This window comes from Alligator sinensis, unplaced genomic scaffold (genome assembly GCF_000455745.1).
Source record: "Alligator sinensis unplaced genomic scaffold, ASM45574v1 scaffold93_1, whole genome shotgun sequence".
In the NCBI taxonomy this organism is placed as follows: domain Eukaryota; kingdom Metazoa; phylum Chordata; order Crocodylia; family Alligatoridae; genus Alligator; species Alligator sinensis.
Window position 1 is genome coordinate 1,624,822 of NW_005842243.1, and position 19,043 is coordinate 1,643,864.

General features: G+C 43.6%; 1 protein-coding gene across 1 annotated transcript in view; it reads right to left on the bottom strand.

The window, feature by feature from the left end:
• PCNX2 (pecanex homolog 2) overlaps positions 1–19,043 on the bottom strand; it is a gene marked incomplete at its 3' end in the record, with an annotated part of 251,039 nt that overhangs the window by 146,239 nt on the left and 85,757 nt on the right. The window contains exons 13-15 of the mRNA XM_006027452.1: positions 15,217–15,388; positions 7,109–7,219; positions 3,684–3,775 (exon numbers count right to left, since the gene is read on the bottom strand). Coding sequence (XP_006027514.1) covers positions 3,684–3,775; positions 7,109–7,219; positions 15,217–15,388 — 375 coding nt within the window. The remainder of the gene's footprint in view (positions 1–3,683; positions 3,776–7,108; positions 7,220–15,216; positions 15,389–19,043) is intronic.

The following is a 19,043-nucleotide window of genomic DNA, read 5'->3' on the forward strand; positions in this document are numbered from 1 at the left end:
AGTGGATTATGTTGAGACGTTTTAGTGATAGCAAGTCCTTTCCAGTAATTTGAAGAGGCTTTTTTCTGCTGGTGAGGTTGAAAGTGTAAGCTCTAATGACCACTGATTTACTTAAAGCTAAAAGAAAAGCTCTACTATATAGTATCTATAAAAGTTCTACTGAGAAAATAGGCTGTTGCCTATGAAAGTTTATGCCTTTCTGAACAAGTTAGTCCCTAAGGGCCTTTGTACACGCCACAAAATTGGCCTTTAAAATGACTTAAATGCCCTTTTGCACCACTTTAATGGTGCAGCTGTTTACACTGTCGGCAGCATAATCAGCTTTAATGGTGTAGCTGTTTACATAGTCAGCGGTGTATTGCATGTTAAATGACTTTGGGACACAGTAAAATAAAACATGTCCGAGGTGGTTTAGTTTGCTACCTTACAGCCGTGGAGGGAAGCACTAAGCCCTGTGCAGCTCAGGGGCTGTGCTGGCAGCCTGGCGGAAGCCAATGCAAACAGGTTCCACTGAAGAAGAAAAAAAAGCGTCAAGCCTGATCTTTTTTTTCTCCCTGGAGCCTGTCTGCCTGCCTGCCTGAGCTGTGCAGGGTCCCAGTGTTTTCCTTCACAGCTGCGGTGCTCCCCCAGGACCACCTGGGACAGGTGCCTGTGGGCAGGTACTGCCACTGCAGCAGAGGGAAGTACCGCTCCCCCGCCCCTTCCCCCCTAGCTCAGGGACTGCTTGGCCCGCCAGCAGCTCGCCTTGCCCCCCTCTTCCTCCCCTGCTGCCAGAGGGGCAGGTAAGGACCTGATCCTTGTATACATGCCATGGGGGTTTACTTTGGTTTAAATTGATGTGGGTTTTTTAAAAACCCATCACTTCAATTTAGGAAGAATTAAACCAAAGTAAACCCCCGTGACATGTACAAGCAGGCTAAGGTGCCATGCTGCCCTGGCTGCTTCTGCCCAATTTCAAACTACCTTGGCTAACTACCTCTCTCCATTCCTTAAGCTGAGTAGTACTCCTCCTCTACATTCCCACAGAAGCCAATGACACTAATCATAGGTAAAGGTGACAGGAATCATTCCCTAGGTACTGGCTAAAGAGTTAAAAAAGATCTAGGAAGGAAGAAAGGTTAATGCAAGTGTTCCTTTCATGCTGTACAAAGAAAAGATATAGGAGAATTCTAAAACCCAAGAGGACTAAGGTTATAAGATGAAGCAAGTGGAATCATCTTTACATGCTTTAAATTATCCTGTTTAAAAATGTCTTCAGGAGCCCAATACCATAAAAATTAAAATTAGGTGTAATTTCTATGTGAACAGAAAATCTGCACTTAATATGGTTAATTTACAGCAAATATCTTGTAAATCTTTCACAGCACTCTATAACTCCAAGGTAAAATTATAAGCATATTTCTAAGCAGTTTGAAGTCTAATCCATGGGCAAGATCACTTATCTACAAAGCCTCCTGCATGTTGCAATTTAAACTATTATGCTAAAAAAGAAAGATGTAGAAGTGGGAGAATTTTTAAGAGGCTTTTCCTTAATACTATTTACAAAATCTATTTTTAAACTCTCTACACTACTATCATCTTGACTCTTCTGTCCTCAGATGCTGAACCCTCCTATTCCATAAGAGACCTGGCCTTTTCCCAGACACCTAAAATAATCTGCCTCCCCAAAAACGCCCTAACACAATTCCTTCTCTTTCCATCTCCTCATTTCTGTTTATTCCACTTGCTCCCTGGTTGACTCCCCAAACTTTCTTTCTTTTTTGCACACAGACACATACTCCCAGGCAGCCCCACTCTCAGTTGTCAGTTGCTGACCCATTAATGTGGCTGGAAACAAGAAGCCTTGGTATAATTCAGGGGTGCTCATCCTTTGGCCCATGGGACAAATCTGGCCCATGGAGCTATGACATCTGGCCCTTGTGACTCCCCATGAGTTGAAAAATTTGGCAGTGGGGGAGTGGTGGGAATTAATACTGCTACCCCTTCCTCTCTGCCAAATTACCAAGCCCCATACAGCTGATTGGGACTGAGCTGGCCCTGCCTTACTCCCACATGGGAGTAAGATTGGGCCTGGCCTAGCCCCACCCTACTCTTGCACTAAATCAGAGCCAGGCCACCACCTTCCATCCCCCTCCCCCACCCCTCCCCCCCTGCATGGCTGGATCATGGTTGGACTGACCCCACCCTATGGCCAGATGGCCAGGCTGTTGCCACATGGCTGAATCAGGGCTTGGCCCACTTGCCCTGTTCATCAGATCAGGTCCCCGCTGTACCTGCCTTGCATGCTGGATTGGGTCCACAAGCTAGATTGAGTCTGCAGACAGACTTACCACCACCTATCTGGCCCATGGAGTGAAAAGGTTGGGCATTGCTGGTATAACTGATACAGAAAAGGAGACAGTCACTTGAGGTCAGCATTTTAACTCGAGCACTGTAACAGGTCTGTGCTTTTTAACAGATTCTGTGTAAGTATCCCTAAAGTATTTTTATGACTTACTGGGATTTGCATCCATATGATGCTCCAGGAACCTATATTGTAGCCTGCAAAGGGACACTACATAGAGTGGGACACCAAACAAGCTGTCCCTTCTGATGATGTCTGGTAGATGCTAAGAGTTGCCTGAGATGCATTTCACACTTTAATACATGTTTGAAGCTTCATTTCATAGATGCTTAACAAGAACAAAAATCAAATATTGAGATTGTAATATAATCTTATTAAAAATAGAATGATAAAACTAACTTAAATTAGTTTTTAATAAGAGGTAGCTTTATCACAAGTCTAGGAAGAAATCCTAGTCCCTTAATGGTCAATAGACATGTTTCTGTGCTCTTCAGTAGAGCCTGGATTTCATCCTATATTTTTCTCTGTTATTTTATTGCAACATACAATGGTAGAAGACATTTAAAACTATATAGTAAATATTTAGTAAAACATTTACAATTAAAACATTTAGACCAAACATAAAATGAGAAAGCAGTTTAAATGGCCTATTTTGCTATGTATCATAATATAATAATATTATACAATATTACATACACACACATAAACATACACATATTATCATATATATCAACAGGTCATCCTATATATCAATTCACTTCTCAGCTATGGACTTTGTATGCCAAATTTCACTATGAAGCTTGTGTTGGTGGCTTAACAATAACCTCTTACCAAAAACACAGTGGACATACAGATACAGGTTAGTGGTAATCTTAGTCATAATTGACAGCTGGTTAATTTCTAGGAACTATAACAAAGCTCAAACTTGGAGTAACTGTGCTGCATGCTGTTGTAATGAAAAATATATGTTCTTAGAAAATGCCAGCATAAACAGACATAACTTTCAAGGAAGTCAAAGAGTGCCAGGAGCACTCCATGCCAGGAGCTGCGTCAGGTCCTTTTGCTTTGAAAAAGCAACGCAGTACTTTATATAGGGTGGCCATGCATAAGTGTTATGTTCAGTCAATCAGGTTAATATTTATGCCAGTACTTCTAAGATGTTAAAATATCTCCATTTAGCTAACATGCAGTACATCTATAAGCCACATTTTCACGTTGGCTTGATAACAAGAATTGATAAAATGGCTCAAGAAGAATTTGGACTAATGCCAGTCACTAGACCAGAGAATGCCTTTCAGTATAGCAGGTCCATTCTGCCACTGCAGTTATGTCTACTTACCTTCACTGCACTGAAGCAGAAAGTGGATAGTACAACAAGAACTGCAAAGCTTCGAGAAATACTGTATAGTGCAGATACCAGTCCAGCAGCAGCTGAAATACAGATATCAAAGTTTGTTACTTTCTAAATGAAAAGAGAAAATGTAACCACGAGAAAAATCAAAAGACAACTTACATGACCAGAATGTTATTCAGTAAGGTTAGATGTCAAATCTTAGCCGTATAAAGAAAACCTTTCCTGTCTGATCAGTCAAACTAATTCCTCAGAGATGAAAGGTAAAATCAGAGCCTCAATGGGTCAATGAGTGGTCACTAGGGCTGTGCAAAGCTTCGGTCGCTGATTAGATTTGTTGGAGATTCAGCTCAATTTGGCAGCCAAATCTCCAAATCCAAATTGAATCAGGAGACCCTTTAATATCTCCAAATTGATTCGGAGAGGTTCAGAGAGATTCGATGATTCAGACATAGACATCCGAATTGAATAAGGCTGAATCTGAATTGAATAAGGCGTTTCGCACACTGTAGCAGGGCACCTTTGGGTGCCTGCCACTTAGAGTCAGGCAGCTACCAGATGCCTGATGGCAGCAGTCGTTTTGAGAACAAGGGATATAAAGGCTGCAGTTTGCTGCAGTCAGCCCAGGCAGAAACATTGCCTGGCTGAGCTGCAGCAAGAACATCTTGAAGGTAAAAGCAGGAGGCTTTTGGTCCTGGGCATGACCTTAAACTGTACCCTGCAAGGGATGGGTGGCCTGGTGGGGCTTCTAGTGGTGTGGGAGCTCCCAGGAAATGCCAGGCCAGTTACCTCCACAGTGAAAAGCAGGGAGGGGTGCCTTAACTCCAGCCCCCATCTTCGGGCGGGCTTTGAAGGCAGTTGTGGGAGTAGTGGGGCCAGGCACAGCAAGCAGAGTGCCACCTGAGCCCAGCAGGGCTGTGAGATCCCAGAGACTCCAGAGGGGTTAGCATAGAGTTCTGGGAGTAGTGGGGGCCAGGTATGCTCATGTGTAGGTGCCTGAGCCCGGCAGGGATGATATCTTGGAGACCCCAGAGGGAGTAGCATGGGAAGCGTAGTTGTGTGGCCCCACACAGGGTAGTGCTGAATGGGAGTATGCCTGAAGGGCTGTGCATGAGGGGGACTGAGTAGGGTTGAATAGGGCGTAGGCCTGAAGGGCAGTCCCAGGGGCATGTTGAGCAGGGCCAAACTGGGAGTAAGCCTGAAGGGCAGCGCAAGGGCCAGCACTGTGAGTAGTTGATCATGAAGATGAGAAGGCCCTAGAGTGGGGCATGGTATAGAGGCCCTAGCAGGGGTGTAGTAGGAACCCCATGTGTGGGGAAGAGGTCAAGGCATGGTTGTGGATGCCTGAAGCTGTAGTTTGGGCCAGAGGCTGAGTTAACAGTGAGTCCTGGCCTCAGCAATTCCTCCACTGCAAGGAGGCTGAGAGTGAGATGAAAGAAAGACGTAAAGGGCAAGCACAATGACCTGCTGCTCCAGGGAGGGAGGGAGAGTCCCTGTGAGACCCTGGACCACCAGCTGTGATGTAGGTTATGATTACATCATGTAGATGACATCTGCAAGGCATGGGATGCAGTGTAGGAAAGGTTCGGAGCTGCAGACAGTGCCCCCTGGCATCGGGGCAGGGAATAGGCAGCCTCCCACCTTATGCCATCAGTTTATGGGAACAGCAAAGTCGTGGCAGGCGAGACTAGGCGGACTGCCCCAGAGGGTCAGGTGGGTGGGCCGGCATGAGACCCAGCCCTGAGCATGCCCACTGTCACGCACATCCCTAGTAGTCACTGGGCCCATGGTTTCACCTGAAAGATGACTTCTTTATCCTGAATATTGTCATGCAAAAATGTTTACCCCTGGTTTGTCCCTTTTTAATTTTTTAAAGAAGGAAAGAACAGAAGCTACTTTAAAATGCCTTCTCTATAAATGCCTTACATTTCTGCATTCCGTTACAGCATGCCTCTTAGGTTAAAGAACTTCTACTTATGCTACAGGTTTTTATACTGTGAAGATACCTTAGACCAATGTTTCTGAACTAAGGTACTGTAAGATCTTTTTAAGGGCATCATGCAATATTAGCATCGTTAGGTATGCAAACACTTGCACATGATTCACAAGATAAGCCCAGAGATTTCAAACCAGAATATATAGTAACAAAAACAGTCTGACCTGTCATGGGCTTTCTGAGTTCTTTGCAACAGAAGAAATGCTCTATTATTTTTCCATAGTCTGGTTATAAGTAAAAGCTAAAAGCTGGCATGTTCCAAGAAAAGCCTTGAGTCTAATGTGGGGTGCCTTCAATCTAAAACTGTGGAGAACCTCTGCTCTAGACATTCATGTTGGTTGCAGCAAGCTTAAGATTTATTCTCCTGATTGAGCAACAGGGCGAAAAGAAGGCAGGAAAGGAGAGAAAACTAACTAAGCACTCCCTTTCTCTTGTTGTTTTTTCTTTAGTTCTCATTGAGTGTGTCATGACCCAAAGGCATGATTTTGTGTGTGCTTCGGCACCAGAATTATCCCCGCCAAGTTGCAGAGCATTGCACAGGAGTGTTTCCTGTTGCAGAGGAAAACCCCGGTGCAGGGACGAGTTTCCCACCTTTTCTGCAGCTTCTTTTGCAGCGTGCATTGCTCAAGTTGCAAGAGGAATGCACGGTGCAAAAGAGTTCCCGCCACCGGTATGCAAATTCGTTCCCCGTGATTGGCTAGTGCTAAATTATTCACACGTGGCGGCTAACGATTGGCCTGTTAGCCGTATAAGAGGCTTGAGCGGTTTCCGCCCAAGCCGAAGAGGACTCCACATCCATCTCGTGGGGACGATTTCTATTTTGGTGGCTTGTTCACCCAGAGCATCTGGAGCTCTGCACCGTGGAGTCTAGCAACCTCCACGAGACCGTCTGTGTTGTCTGTCTGTAACTGCAACTCAATCAAGTTTTCCAGCCTACACCACTGCCATCTCGGTGTAAGTAAACAATCTTTAAAACTACCGCTACACGTTTGTGCCTAATTCCAGCTCGACGGCCTTCCCTCTCCGACCCGGCGTGCCCGGGCTGCTGGCCACAGCCCGCGTGCAGCGCGGAAAAGGGCTCGGGTTGCTCCCGGCCTGCACAGAGTGTACTATGGTTGAAATTACTAGATAAAATTAGAAGCAACTACCATGTTTTTCTAACATACTTTCCTCAGTATGGACCAAGATCAGGGGTGGGGGGAAGTAGACTCATTTGGTAGTGTTAATGCACTTTTGCAATGGTGATGGTTTGCAGTCTACAGTTAGAGTGCCTATATTTTCAGAGAAACATCTGGTCCAGGAAACTATGCTACCACTGTGTCATTGTCAACTCAAGCATGGATGGGCTTAAAAATGTACTGCCAAACAGATTAATCTAAGGCATGAAACAATGAGCTCATGATAACATGCTACTTACCTGAACCACCAAAAAGCAACATGTCTATTTGTTCCAAGACATATATACAAAAAGTGTTGATTTGAGGAAATAGACCAAGAAGAGAAATTGCAGGGAAGCAATACAAAAACACTGAAATAAAATAGATATATGTTAGTGTATATGAGTATCACAAAAACTGGATGTTTGTATTCAAATAGAAAACTGAGAGAAGCTGCATCATACTACAATAATTAACCTTTCCATTAAATTTCAATGGCTTTCTAGTGAGTGGATTTTAATATTGGAAATGATGATTATCTTTTAGAGTCATTTTATTATTTAAAGATTATTTTTATTGAATGTTTCTTTAATAGCAATAATAGGCAACATTATAAGGCATTCACACAATGCTATTTAAAAATTTTACAAATATTATTTCTCACAACAGGCCTGTGCTGTAAATATTATCCCTATTTAATATTTTACAGATAGTTAAAGCAATATACATAGTTTAAAGTTCACTTCAACGCTGAACACTGACTGGCAAAATAAATGGTTTTGTGCATTCTACACTAGCCATTTCTCAGTATCAAATCTGCTCAGTCTGAATTGAAGCATAAAGCTAACCTGGGGTTCTGTCAAGTGAATTTGGAATAGGTCAGTCAAACTGAATTCTGACAGTGCATTTTGCCTGATAGTCACTAAAGATTCTGCAACTGGAAGATAGCTGCTGGCGATGCCAGTGATGACAGTATCCATCTCACTCTCACATAACTGCTTTGACCCTGGAGGACCAATGTGAATAAATTTTTAAAAATGCAGCAAAGTAAGCAGATATACAAAGGGTGCATCTACACGTTGCCCTATGTCACCGTAGCAATGTGCTATATCACTGTACAACGTGCTACAGTGATGTAGCAATCAGATGAATCTACACATGATCCACTGCTACATCACTATAGCTCCTCCATTTTAGCATGCCACAACGGTAAAGTAGTGGTGAAAACTAACCACGTGCTGTGTGCACAGTGTAGTTAAGGCGGTTACTGCGCCGTGCTTTAGTGCTTCCAGAAGGGCGACGTGTAGATGGCAAGCTTTATCTGCTAAGTAAAGGGCCATGTTTACTGCATCATGTTATTACTGTACCATATTGTTACTGCGCTGTGCTTTTGGAAGTACTAAAGCACGGCACGGTAACAACAGGGTGCAGTAAACATGGCCCTTCACTCAGTAAATAAAGCTTGCCTTTGGGCACATCTACATATTGCCCCACGGTGACGTTGTTACTGCGCCATGCTTAGTACTTAAAGCACTTCCAAGAAAGTACTGAAGCACGACGCAGTAACAACATCACTGTAGGGCAATGTGTAGATGCTCCCAAAGGCAAGCTTTATCTACTGAGTAAAGGGTCATGTTTACATAGCATTTCTTCAGCATGGAAACCTCTAAGAAGCCAGGATTAACACTCAGGTATTTGGACTTCCAGTGTCATGCCTTCAACATCTTCACCTTTCTTAGGGCTCGCTCTCTTGATCCAGGAAAGCATTTGAGCAGAGACTTGATTTTAAGCAGATGTTTAGTCCTACTACCTTGAAAGGGTTTATGCACATGTTCAAAGAGAAATATGTGCTTAAATGCTTTCCTGGATTGGTGCCAGAATGCTCTTCACCAGGCATGATCATGCCTTATGTAGGCAATACTGCTTGGATAAGTAGAAATAATCACTGATATGGGGAACCTAATACCAGATAAATTGAACAAAGTGACAGTTAATTGAGAGGTGCAAGGACTTAAGACTGCCACCAAACAAACCGAGTGAGGGAAAGAACTGAAATACAAATGAAATGAGCAAACACATTTTGAAAAGACACATTCTTGGTAAGACCTGTGAAAATGGAAGCAATGTTTTTTTATGAAAGGACAGCCTTTGAACTGCTGCCAATACTGCTTCAAATTGAAGCTGCATCATAAAGAGGTAAAGGAAAACCTGATCCAGTCTCTGTCAATAGTCAAAGAGAATGCAAACGAACACTTATTATGTTAACAGCATCACTGAGAGACTGGAAAATTACTTCCCAAAGTGCATCCCCCATTTCTCAAGGAAAAATATTCTGCTGTTTCTCATGATTTTCCTTGTAAACAAATATGTATTTGTTAGTTACACCTGCCAGGGTGCCATTTTTTTCCTTATTTGCCCTGTTAATAAATGAAACAATCTACTGATCTTCTTTTTTTTCAGGATGACTTTTAAAATGTTACCGCTCATCTTTGTTTCCTTTGTTAAATGTTAATTATATCATTTTGTTTATAACTGTCTGTGTTAATGCATCTTGGGTTAAAATAAAACAGCAATACACTGGTGTTAACTCTGACTGAATTCATCTTTACCCTGTTCTATCATAATTTTGTGAATCTTGTTGAAGAAGTCAAGCATAAGAGGGAAAGGACAAGCTACAATATCAGACAGAAAGAATGGAAGTGTCTGAATACTGGCACAATAGGTCAGACCCAATTAAAAGAAAACCTAAGCTCACATTTATGTCATGCATATCATGATCATCCACCACTGACAAATTAGATACATAAAAAAGCATATAGAAATACTGCATTCTCCATCTCTTGCTTGTAGGTGGTACTAATAGCTCTTCTTCCTTACCTTTTCCTTTCTCCTTCTTTTGGCCATCTAATCTATCCATTCCAAACTATTCTTGGATTGCTACTTAGGAAAGCAATGGCAAAAAACAGTAAGATGCCTTAGGGATTATCCTGAATCCTCCATTTGATCCCATAGATTTTTAGTCCCCCAGTGCCTTGAAATTTAGGAGGGTTTTGCAAAAGCTTGGCACTGAAGTAATGAGAGATCCTCACTTTGAGGCAAGGGACTCACTACATAGCTAGCTTGATGTTACTAGCTTGGTATCTGAATTATTGCATTAATATGACTCAAGAACAGCCTATACAGCAGGAGGGGGAATAATGAAAAGGACAGGAAGCAGAACTCACTGCCAGTGTGTCAGAGGAGTGTGCGTGTTAACAAATGGATGCACATGTGAGAGGGAATGAGGATGGTTGGCTGTCCAAGGCCAGGTTCCGTTTGTGCACTCCTTGACGTTTCCTGATACATAGTAATCTTACCCAGCACCAGAGAGTATCTTGGAGAAAGGAAACTTAAAAGGCCATTGTATTTAAAGGAACTGAATTTAGGAATCATCTGGTTTCCCTGGGGAAGAGAAGAGCATTAAGAGAGGATGATTAAATAGTTAAAGTTGTATTAAGAATCCCAGACAGCATATGCGTGCCTTCTTATTTAAGTCCTGTGTGGAAAAGCAACACTACAATTGGCTCCCTCCAAGGGAATAATAGCCAGGAGCTGAGCTATTTGGGAGGAAGGTGTTAGTTTTGACTTAAAAGATCTTCGCTGTTTGATACTGCTGCAACCGATTTGGGTTTGTTTCACATTCTTGAAATAAATCTCATTGTTCTTTGTACAACATCAGAACGATCAGTTTCTTAGTCAGACTTCCAAGAAGCACAATTTTTGTTTTGTGTTTTTATCTGATAGTTATAGATGCATAGATATCTGGAACACCACCATACTGTGGGAAAATGTTAGCTTCCTTACACCGTGACTTTACACACACAAGTTTATTTCTTGATATACCAGTCTAAAATATCTAAATATATTACAGTTAAGATAGGTTACTCTACCTCTCCTTTCAGGTAATGCATAACTAGGAAGAGCATTTATAAGGACTTAACACAATGGGTAAAATCTTAGCTCCACTGCAGATGGAGTGGACCAAACCACCCATCTTTGATAGGGTCAAGGTTTCATCTCCTATATTTAGCACAATTGAGAATACTCAAAATGCAAGCACTTTAGTATCCTCACCATCTAAGAGAGCTATTTATATCCAGGTAGCTACATTAATTTGGAAGCACAATATGTAACCAGATATGAGACCTAAGCCTTTACATCCAACATTCTTTGTTTGGTGAGAGAAGTGATGTTTCCACAACTTAATGGAAAAGACAAAAAGTTCACCATAATATTAATATTATGGTCTGAGAGCAACAAGAGGCTATCTAATTTCCTTGGCTGTTAGGAAGTATTGCAAAGCAGCTGTTGCTGCAGTGAAGGGGGGGTTGTATTATAAAAGAAAAAAATGCTAGATGGGACGGTAGGTGTTAAGTCAATGTTCCACATTCTCACACCAGAAAGCCTTTTCTCCTGGATTATGAATTAAAAGAAGTGAAAGATTTTGGTCAGACTACTGGTCATATAAGATCCACGCTGGAGACTCTGAGCTCTGCTCAGATAGGTAGCACTGTAAGTCTACTTGTTCTACAAGGTAAAAATGGGTGGAAAGCCTCTGGCAGTTGGCGACTTCCATTTTTTCAAAGAAAGCTAAATGGCAACATGAGTTTGTAGTCCCCCTCCTCCCTGTTTTCAGTCCGCTTCAAAAATTCTGTTCCATGATCTCTTCGAGGCCAGCCAAAATTAACACATTTATAGCCTCACTTATCCTATAGTGGTTGCTATAGTTTTTCCATTTATCTTTATCCCAGGAGTCATTTAGGATTCTTGTTGAATTATTTATCAGCATTTTTACTGTTCACCTTTGACAGGCAGCTAGAATAAAACGTAAGAAGAAACTGTAATGAGAGCAAGGGAAACTAATGAAAGAAGCTAATGAAAATAAGTGATGCAGCTCTTCATTATTCCCTAGTTTGAGAGGAGGAGAAACAAGAGCCAAAGAGCATGTATAAAAAGCTGCATATTATTATAAAAACAGAACTTTTGCTAGGAGGTGATGACCAGACTTTAAGCACAGCTATAGCAATCACAGATAGATACGGCCAATTAGGTCATCTACTCCATAACATAAAGTTGCTTCGTCCAATACTTGTCTTTTTTTCTGGTTTTAAACGTCCTAAATAATTAGGTTTCTGCTACTTTCTTGGGGAGACTATTACACAACAAGCATAGTTCACCCCTAGGCTTGAATGACTGGTGCCTCCCGAGACTGGAGGGGCACTATGGCGGTGAGCGGGGACCGCCTGCAGCCGGCAGTGTCGGCAGGGGTGAGCAGGGACCACCCGCAGATGCCAGTGGCAGTGTCGGCACTGGAAGGTGGGGGTGGCAAGCAGTAATAGCCCGCAGATGCCACTGGCCATGTTGGCAGTGAGGGAAGGGGGAAGCAGGTGGTGAGCAGATACCGCCCACAGAAGCCAGCAGCAGCTACAGTGGCGGCCAATCTCAGACAGGGCACGTGCCTCCCTGTGCCCCCCCACATCACCTATGCTTCTAGGTAGTTTTAATCCTAGCCTACATTTTACCTTTCAGTTTTATCCCATTATTTCTTGTGCTTCTCCAAATCACGACATTCAGTCCTTTATTTACATCCTTCATTACACAGGACAATTGTTACCATGTTTCCTCCTGAGTCATTGCTTTTACGTAACTCAGATTCATGGCATACAATTAAATTTATTGAGTTATTTTTCAGCTCGTCTCAACTATCACCAACCAGTAAATATTTTACCAGCAAAGAAGTGCCCAGGCAGAATTCAGAATTCTAAGCATGACTGCCCCAGAGCAGTGCAGAGAAAAACTCCTGGTGATCTGTCATGAGATACTTGTATATAAAGCTATTTTAGGGCTTGTATACACAAGAAAGTGGACTGCAATAGCTACTGCATAAAAGCTACTCTGCCTTAGTTGCTGAAATGAAAAGTTTTGAGTTAAACTCTTAGCCTAAGCACAGACAGTCAAAAAGCCTGAAAAGTAATCAATTCAATCTTTGCAGATTTCTCTAAGCCCCAAAGATTGAACCGATGAACTGAACTCGCATTCAGTTTTCAGCTGGGAAAGGCAGCTACCTCCCACATGTAGAGGCAGGTTGAATGCAGGGGTGGGGTGGGGTGGGCAGCTGGGAAGACCTGGGTTTCTGGGCAAAGCTGGACCTGGGAGGGTGGGGGGCAGGGGGCTCTGTTCCCCCTTCCCCCACCCTGCCCTACTAGGCTAACAGGCATAGGCAGGATGCAGAGGTTTTGCTGCCTGAGTTCTGTGACAGCCTGGGGCAGGGCAAGCCCATCTTGGCTGGAGCAGACAGAGCAGCCAAAGCTAACTTATCTGCCCTGTGAGGCGGTTGTGGGGGGGTACGAGGCATCCTGGGATGCTGGAGGACTGTGACCTAACTTGAGCTGGGAAGGGATTTGAGACAGAAGTTCAATAGAGAAGTTTAACCTAAATCAGTTAAATCTGATACTACATTCATCCAGGTCCGTCTTAAATCAGGTTCAGCCATTTTGAAACCAGCCTATGTGCACTGAACTTCTGTTCTGTTACAGGTTTAAACCAGTTTCCAATCACTTATACTGGTTTATGTGTAATTTCTGTCCACAGCCTTAATATGCAGACTAAGAATGTTCATGTGTGTAGTTAGTGCAAGATAGCCTATGCCATGTGTGCTCAATTTCCTGTGCTACTCTACACCAGCCTGTAAGCTTAAAGCCCTGCCATGTAGCAGGTATTGTGCTGTGTGGTACGATTTTACCCTACCACATGTTCAGTATAAGGCACGATGGAAACCAACTACAAAAATCTTCTACGTTTAATGTGGTATATTTTTATGGCTGTGTAGCAGGGCACTGGTCCCAAGCCTGTTACAGTCCATGCATGCCAGCTGGACCAGAGCTCACCGGAAGACTAACCAGGAGAACAGGGTGTTTCAGCATGGGCTCTGAAGATGCACTGTCAGCTGTCCAGATGCAGGCAGGGACTAGAGGGGCTGATGCGGGCAGCAGGAAACCACATGCGGCGGGACCTGACTCCCATTGGCTCCTGGGAGTTCCACCAGAGGCTCAAAGGGGCAGCTGGCACACTTTCTCATCCACAGAGAGAGGAAGCCATGGAAAGTGTGAGTACCACGTGAGCCGCATGGAGACATGAAGCCAGAGTCGGGGACAGAACTGAAGCCAGAGCCAGAGCTGAACCTGAAGTCGGAGCCAGAGCTGGAGCTGGAGCCAGAACTGGAGCCAGGGATGAGAAGTCCCACTGCCGAGTTGCAGCTGGTGGAACTAGATGGAACCAGCGACTGAGGAGACTGGTGAAGATGGGGTAAGCTTTCCCCAAAGCTAGGTGAGCACACTGAAAAACCAGCAGGCTATAAAATTATTAATTGATAAAGCATAAGAGGATCATTGACTGAGTTAAGGTGGAAATGGATTATTAAGCGCTGAATTACGAGGATCGTTGATTAAGTTAATGAGCTGGCAAGCTATGGACTAAACAATAAAGGGTAAGGATGATAATTGATTGAGTTAATAAACCAATATACAACAGACGGTTAATTGAGGAATCACAGGCTTTATAAATTAAAATCGATAAGTCAGGGAGCCATAAATTAGTGAAAAGGCATCTTAACCTTAGGTATGTTGGAGGCCAAGAGTTACTAATGATAAGTAAACTTAGGAACCGAGAGAACAGGCCCAAGGATGCAGGGTAAAGGTGGACGTGATAAGACCTTAACCACAGTCCAACTGCAAGTGGTAAGGTGCAGGGTGTAAGGGAGGATGAGCCCTGTGAAGAAAATCTCTGCCCTCAAGTCATACTGCTGATTTTGGATAACACTTCACCTCTCTTTTCAACTATCAAAAACATCAAGGTGTGGCAGATGAGTGGGAAGTGATCAAGAAGCAGAGCTGCAAGTGAGTGAGACATCCCTGGATGCACCCACAGACAGGCAGTTTTCTCTTTTCTTGGCCTTTAATTCCTGACCATGTGGCAGAGTTATTATTTATGATGAGATTAACAAATGAATCAGGTCATAAATGTAACATCTACTGGAGCCATAGGCACATTATTTATGAAGATGAACTGAACTTCACAATTGGTGTTCATTTCCAATATCATTCTAAAATTGTTAGCTTCCTGCAGAGAATACTAACATAATCCTTATTTCACTAAGAATTGTTTTAGGCTGAGGGAATGAACCCACCATACCTGTGTACTAATTCATTCCAGTTCTTTGTACAGATTTGACTTCAAGGCACTCCTCCATTATGTTCATTTGACTGTAAACATAAGAAAATGCAGGCTTCCCAATTTCATTTTTAGTGTCTCAGGCAAAGTATTGACTCACCTATTATATGGTCTCTGGCTGTTCGGAGAGATCCAGGCGAAAAGAGTTGCAAGCCGTACACTGTGTATATTGAAGGATTTTTATCTTTTGATCCACCATCTAGCAGCAAAATAAGGCCACACAATATACAAAAATATACAGGTCTGCTGTATGTTATGATTTGATTGTGTCCCTGAAAAAGGAGCAAACAAAATCTTTCTTAATGTTACTTTTTGTCTTTCTATTTATGATCATGACCCTGTCTACAGTCTATATAAAACTCGGAGATGGAATGAGGGTCCAGCAGCAAAGATTTTCTATGAACTATTCCTGCTAATTATCAATAAACCAATGCAAGCTATTTTATCCACCTCCAAGTAGATTTTTAAAAGGAACAAAGCGCAGTTACAAACTTAGGTACCCTTTATGCCTCTAAGCATCTAACTCTTCCAGACCTTTCCAAAACGATACAGTAATTCTATAGTAGCCACTGTCATACACAGAAAAAAGGTATATCTAGCTGAATCATGCCATAATAAGCTTAGCATTTACATTTTTTATTTATTTTTAATCACTGTCTACTTTGCATATCCTGACCTTTTAACTTAGCATTTATGAAAAGAACACTAAAGTTACAGTTTTTAAATTATATTTTGTTATGGTACCAGTCCTCAAACTGCTTTGGTTTGGGAAACCGTTTGTAAGTTTGTTACTCTACTGTGTATCCCCCTGATTTTGTTACGGAAAATAAAAAAGGAACATATAACCTATAATTCCTTTAACCATAATGTAACCCCCCAAACTACTTAAGAGGGACTGTAGTTGTTCTTCATTTTTTCTTTTTCTTTTCTCTTCTATTTATATTTCCCCTTTCCCTTCTTATGCTTTCCCATTCTTTCCTTTTGCGTACTATCTAAAAGTGGGCTGCATCTACCCAGGGGAACATATATCCCAGACACAGAAACACTGTGTTAAGGTAATGTAGTTAGTGTCAAAAACAAAGTTTTATGGCTCATGCATCTACTGCTTCAGTCTTTCTACTTTAGAAATATAGGTTCAGCTAGAACAGGGCACCTTTTATTAATGATCATAAAGAAAATTATTTGAGGATCCTAATTCAGATACCGCTGCTAAATAGGTGGTCACATTACATAAAATCAATACACAGTTTGAAAGAATGCACAAGAATGACCCTTGGTCCACCATCCCCAAAACAAAGAATAAGAAATGTGCAAATTAATATTAACCTTTAAAAAGGGATATGGCTGAATTAAAATATGGCTCTTAACTGGTGAGAGGGGAAAGACAGTAGGTGAGCTGTCGCTGATCAGGTTCACCTCACTGCAAAGCCCTAGCTACCTCTTTTTAGAGTAGTCCAAGTAACAAACAGATGGTCAGCACAGAAACCCACTCAAAAGAGAACTGCATATTTTCACCTTATTTCATGAACACACATGAGAAGCAGGAATCTTCTTGTAATTCATAGGCTGCTACCACCTCTGGTCTAAGTAGCATACAGAGGTATCCACAGTGAGTGTTGTTAGATTCAGAGATTCATAAATGCTAGGGTCATAATTTCATAGTTTCATAGTTGGTAGGGTCGGAAGGGACCTGAGCAGATCATCAAGTCCAACTCCCTGCCATGGCAGGAAAGAGTACTGGGGTCAAACGACCCCAGCAAGCTGTTTATCCAGCCTCCTCTTAAAGACCCCCAGGGTAGGAGCCAGCACCACTTCCCTTGGAAGTTGGTTCCAGATCTTAGCCGCCTTGACAGTGAAGTAGTGCCTCCTGATATCTAGCCTGAATCTACCCTCTGGCAGCTTGTGACCGTTATTTTTTGTCACTCCTGGTAGTGCTTGGGGGAACAGAGACTCTCCCAGTGCCTGCTGGTCCCCTCTGACTAGTTTGTAAACGGCCACTAGATCCCCCCTCAGCCTTCTCTTGTGGAGGCTGAATAGGTTCAGGTCCCTTAGCCTCTCCTCGTAAGGCCTGCCCTGCTGACTCCTGATCATGCGGGTGGCCCTCCTCTGGACCCTCTCCATGCTGTCCACATCCCTCCTGAAATGGACGCGGTACTCCAACTGCGGCCTGACCAGTGTCACATAGAGGGGGAGGATCACCTCCTTGGACCTGCTTGAGATGCATCTGTGGATGCATGACAAGGTGTGGTTGGCCTTTCTGACCGCGTCCCCACAGTGTCGGCCCATGTTCATCTTGGAGTCTAAAATGACTCCAAGATCCTTTTCTGCCTCTGCACTGATGAGAAGGGAGTTCCCCAGCCTGTAGGTATGCTGCTGGTTCTTCCTCCCCAGGTGCAGTACCTCGCATTTGTGTTGAAACCCATCCTGTTCTCAGCTGCCCACCCCTGTAACCTGTCTAGGTCCGATTGCAGCCTATTCCTCCCTTCTAGCGTGCCCACTTCCCCCCACATCTTAGTGTCATCTGCGAATTTGAACAGGGTGCTTTTTACATCCCTGTCCAAGTCACCGATGAAGATGTTGAACAGTGTGGGGCCGAGGACCGAGCCCTGGGGGACCCCACTGCCCACATCCCTCCAGGTCGAAAATGACCCATCCACCACCACTCTCTGGGTGCGATCCTCCAGCCAACTAGTGACCCATCTGACTGTATAGGTGTCGACGCCACAGTCCCCTAGTTTTTTAATGAGAACGGGGTGAGAGACAGTGTCAAAGGCCTTCCTAAAGTCCAGAAAGACTACGTCCACTGCTACACCTGCATCTAAGGATTTTGTGACCTGGTCATAGAAGGCCACCAGGTTGGTCTGACAGGACCTGCCTCTAATGAACCCGTGCTGGTTGCCCCTAAGCATAATCTCCCCTGCTGGCCCCTCGTGGACATGTGCCAGGATAATTCTCTCAAAGAGCTTACCCAGGATCAAGGTAAGACTGAGTGGCCTATAGTTTCCTGGGTCCTCCTTCCTCCCTTTTTTGAAAATGGGAACCACATTGGTGCTTTTCCAGTCCTCTGGCACTATGCCAGAGCACCATGAGTGCTCGTAAAGCCATGCCAGGGGTCCCGCAATGACCTCTGCCAATTCCTTCAACACTCTGGGGTGGAGATCATCAGGACCTGCTGATTTAAATACATCCAGTCCCTCCAGAAGTTCCCTGAGTAGGTCCTCACTGACCCTAGGCCTGGGTGCGCCTCTCCTGGGTCCTACAGGGGTCCCAGTGGGGGAGCGGGGGGTGACCCGGTCCCTGCTGAGAAAAATGGAGGCAAAGAAATTGTTAAATAGGTTAGCTTTGCTGTCTGGTGCAATGACTAGATTTCCTAGTGGGTCAGAAGTGACCTCAAAGGATCATTGAGTCCAACCCCCTGTCAGTGGCAGGAAAAAGTGCTAGGGTCATGTGGACCCCGTTGGATCTGTGCATGGGATGACAGCAGGCTGCCGCTGTTGCCTAGGACTGGCGCTGAGGCCAAGTAACACGGCTTCGAAACTTGAAATATTTTGAAACTTTCCTTTATGCGCCCTTTCTATTTTTACCCTGAGACAAATCATTACTGGAATGGGGAGCACTGCCTGTGTTACAATAGGCATTGCTACTGGCCACAAACAGGTGTTCATTTTTAGCAGTGGGAATTTCTGAAAAATTTCTCAGAAATTTGCACTGCTAGAAAAATTTCTGGGAAAGAGAACAGTTCAGGTGTTCAGCCTGCCCTATCACCCCTGCTCTTTGCACCTTCCCAAGATCAGGTGATCCCAGTCTAAGCAAGGCTTGGAGAGCAGCAGCTGCTCCACTCCTCCCATTCTTGAAAAATCTTTCCTCTTCACTCTACGGCCCTTCTATAGACTGGCTTGGGAGAAGACTGAAGCAGTGCAGTAAACC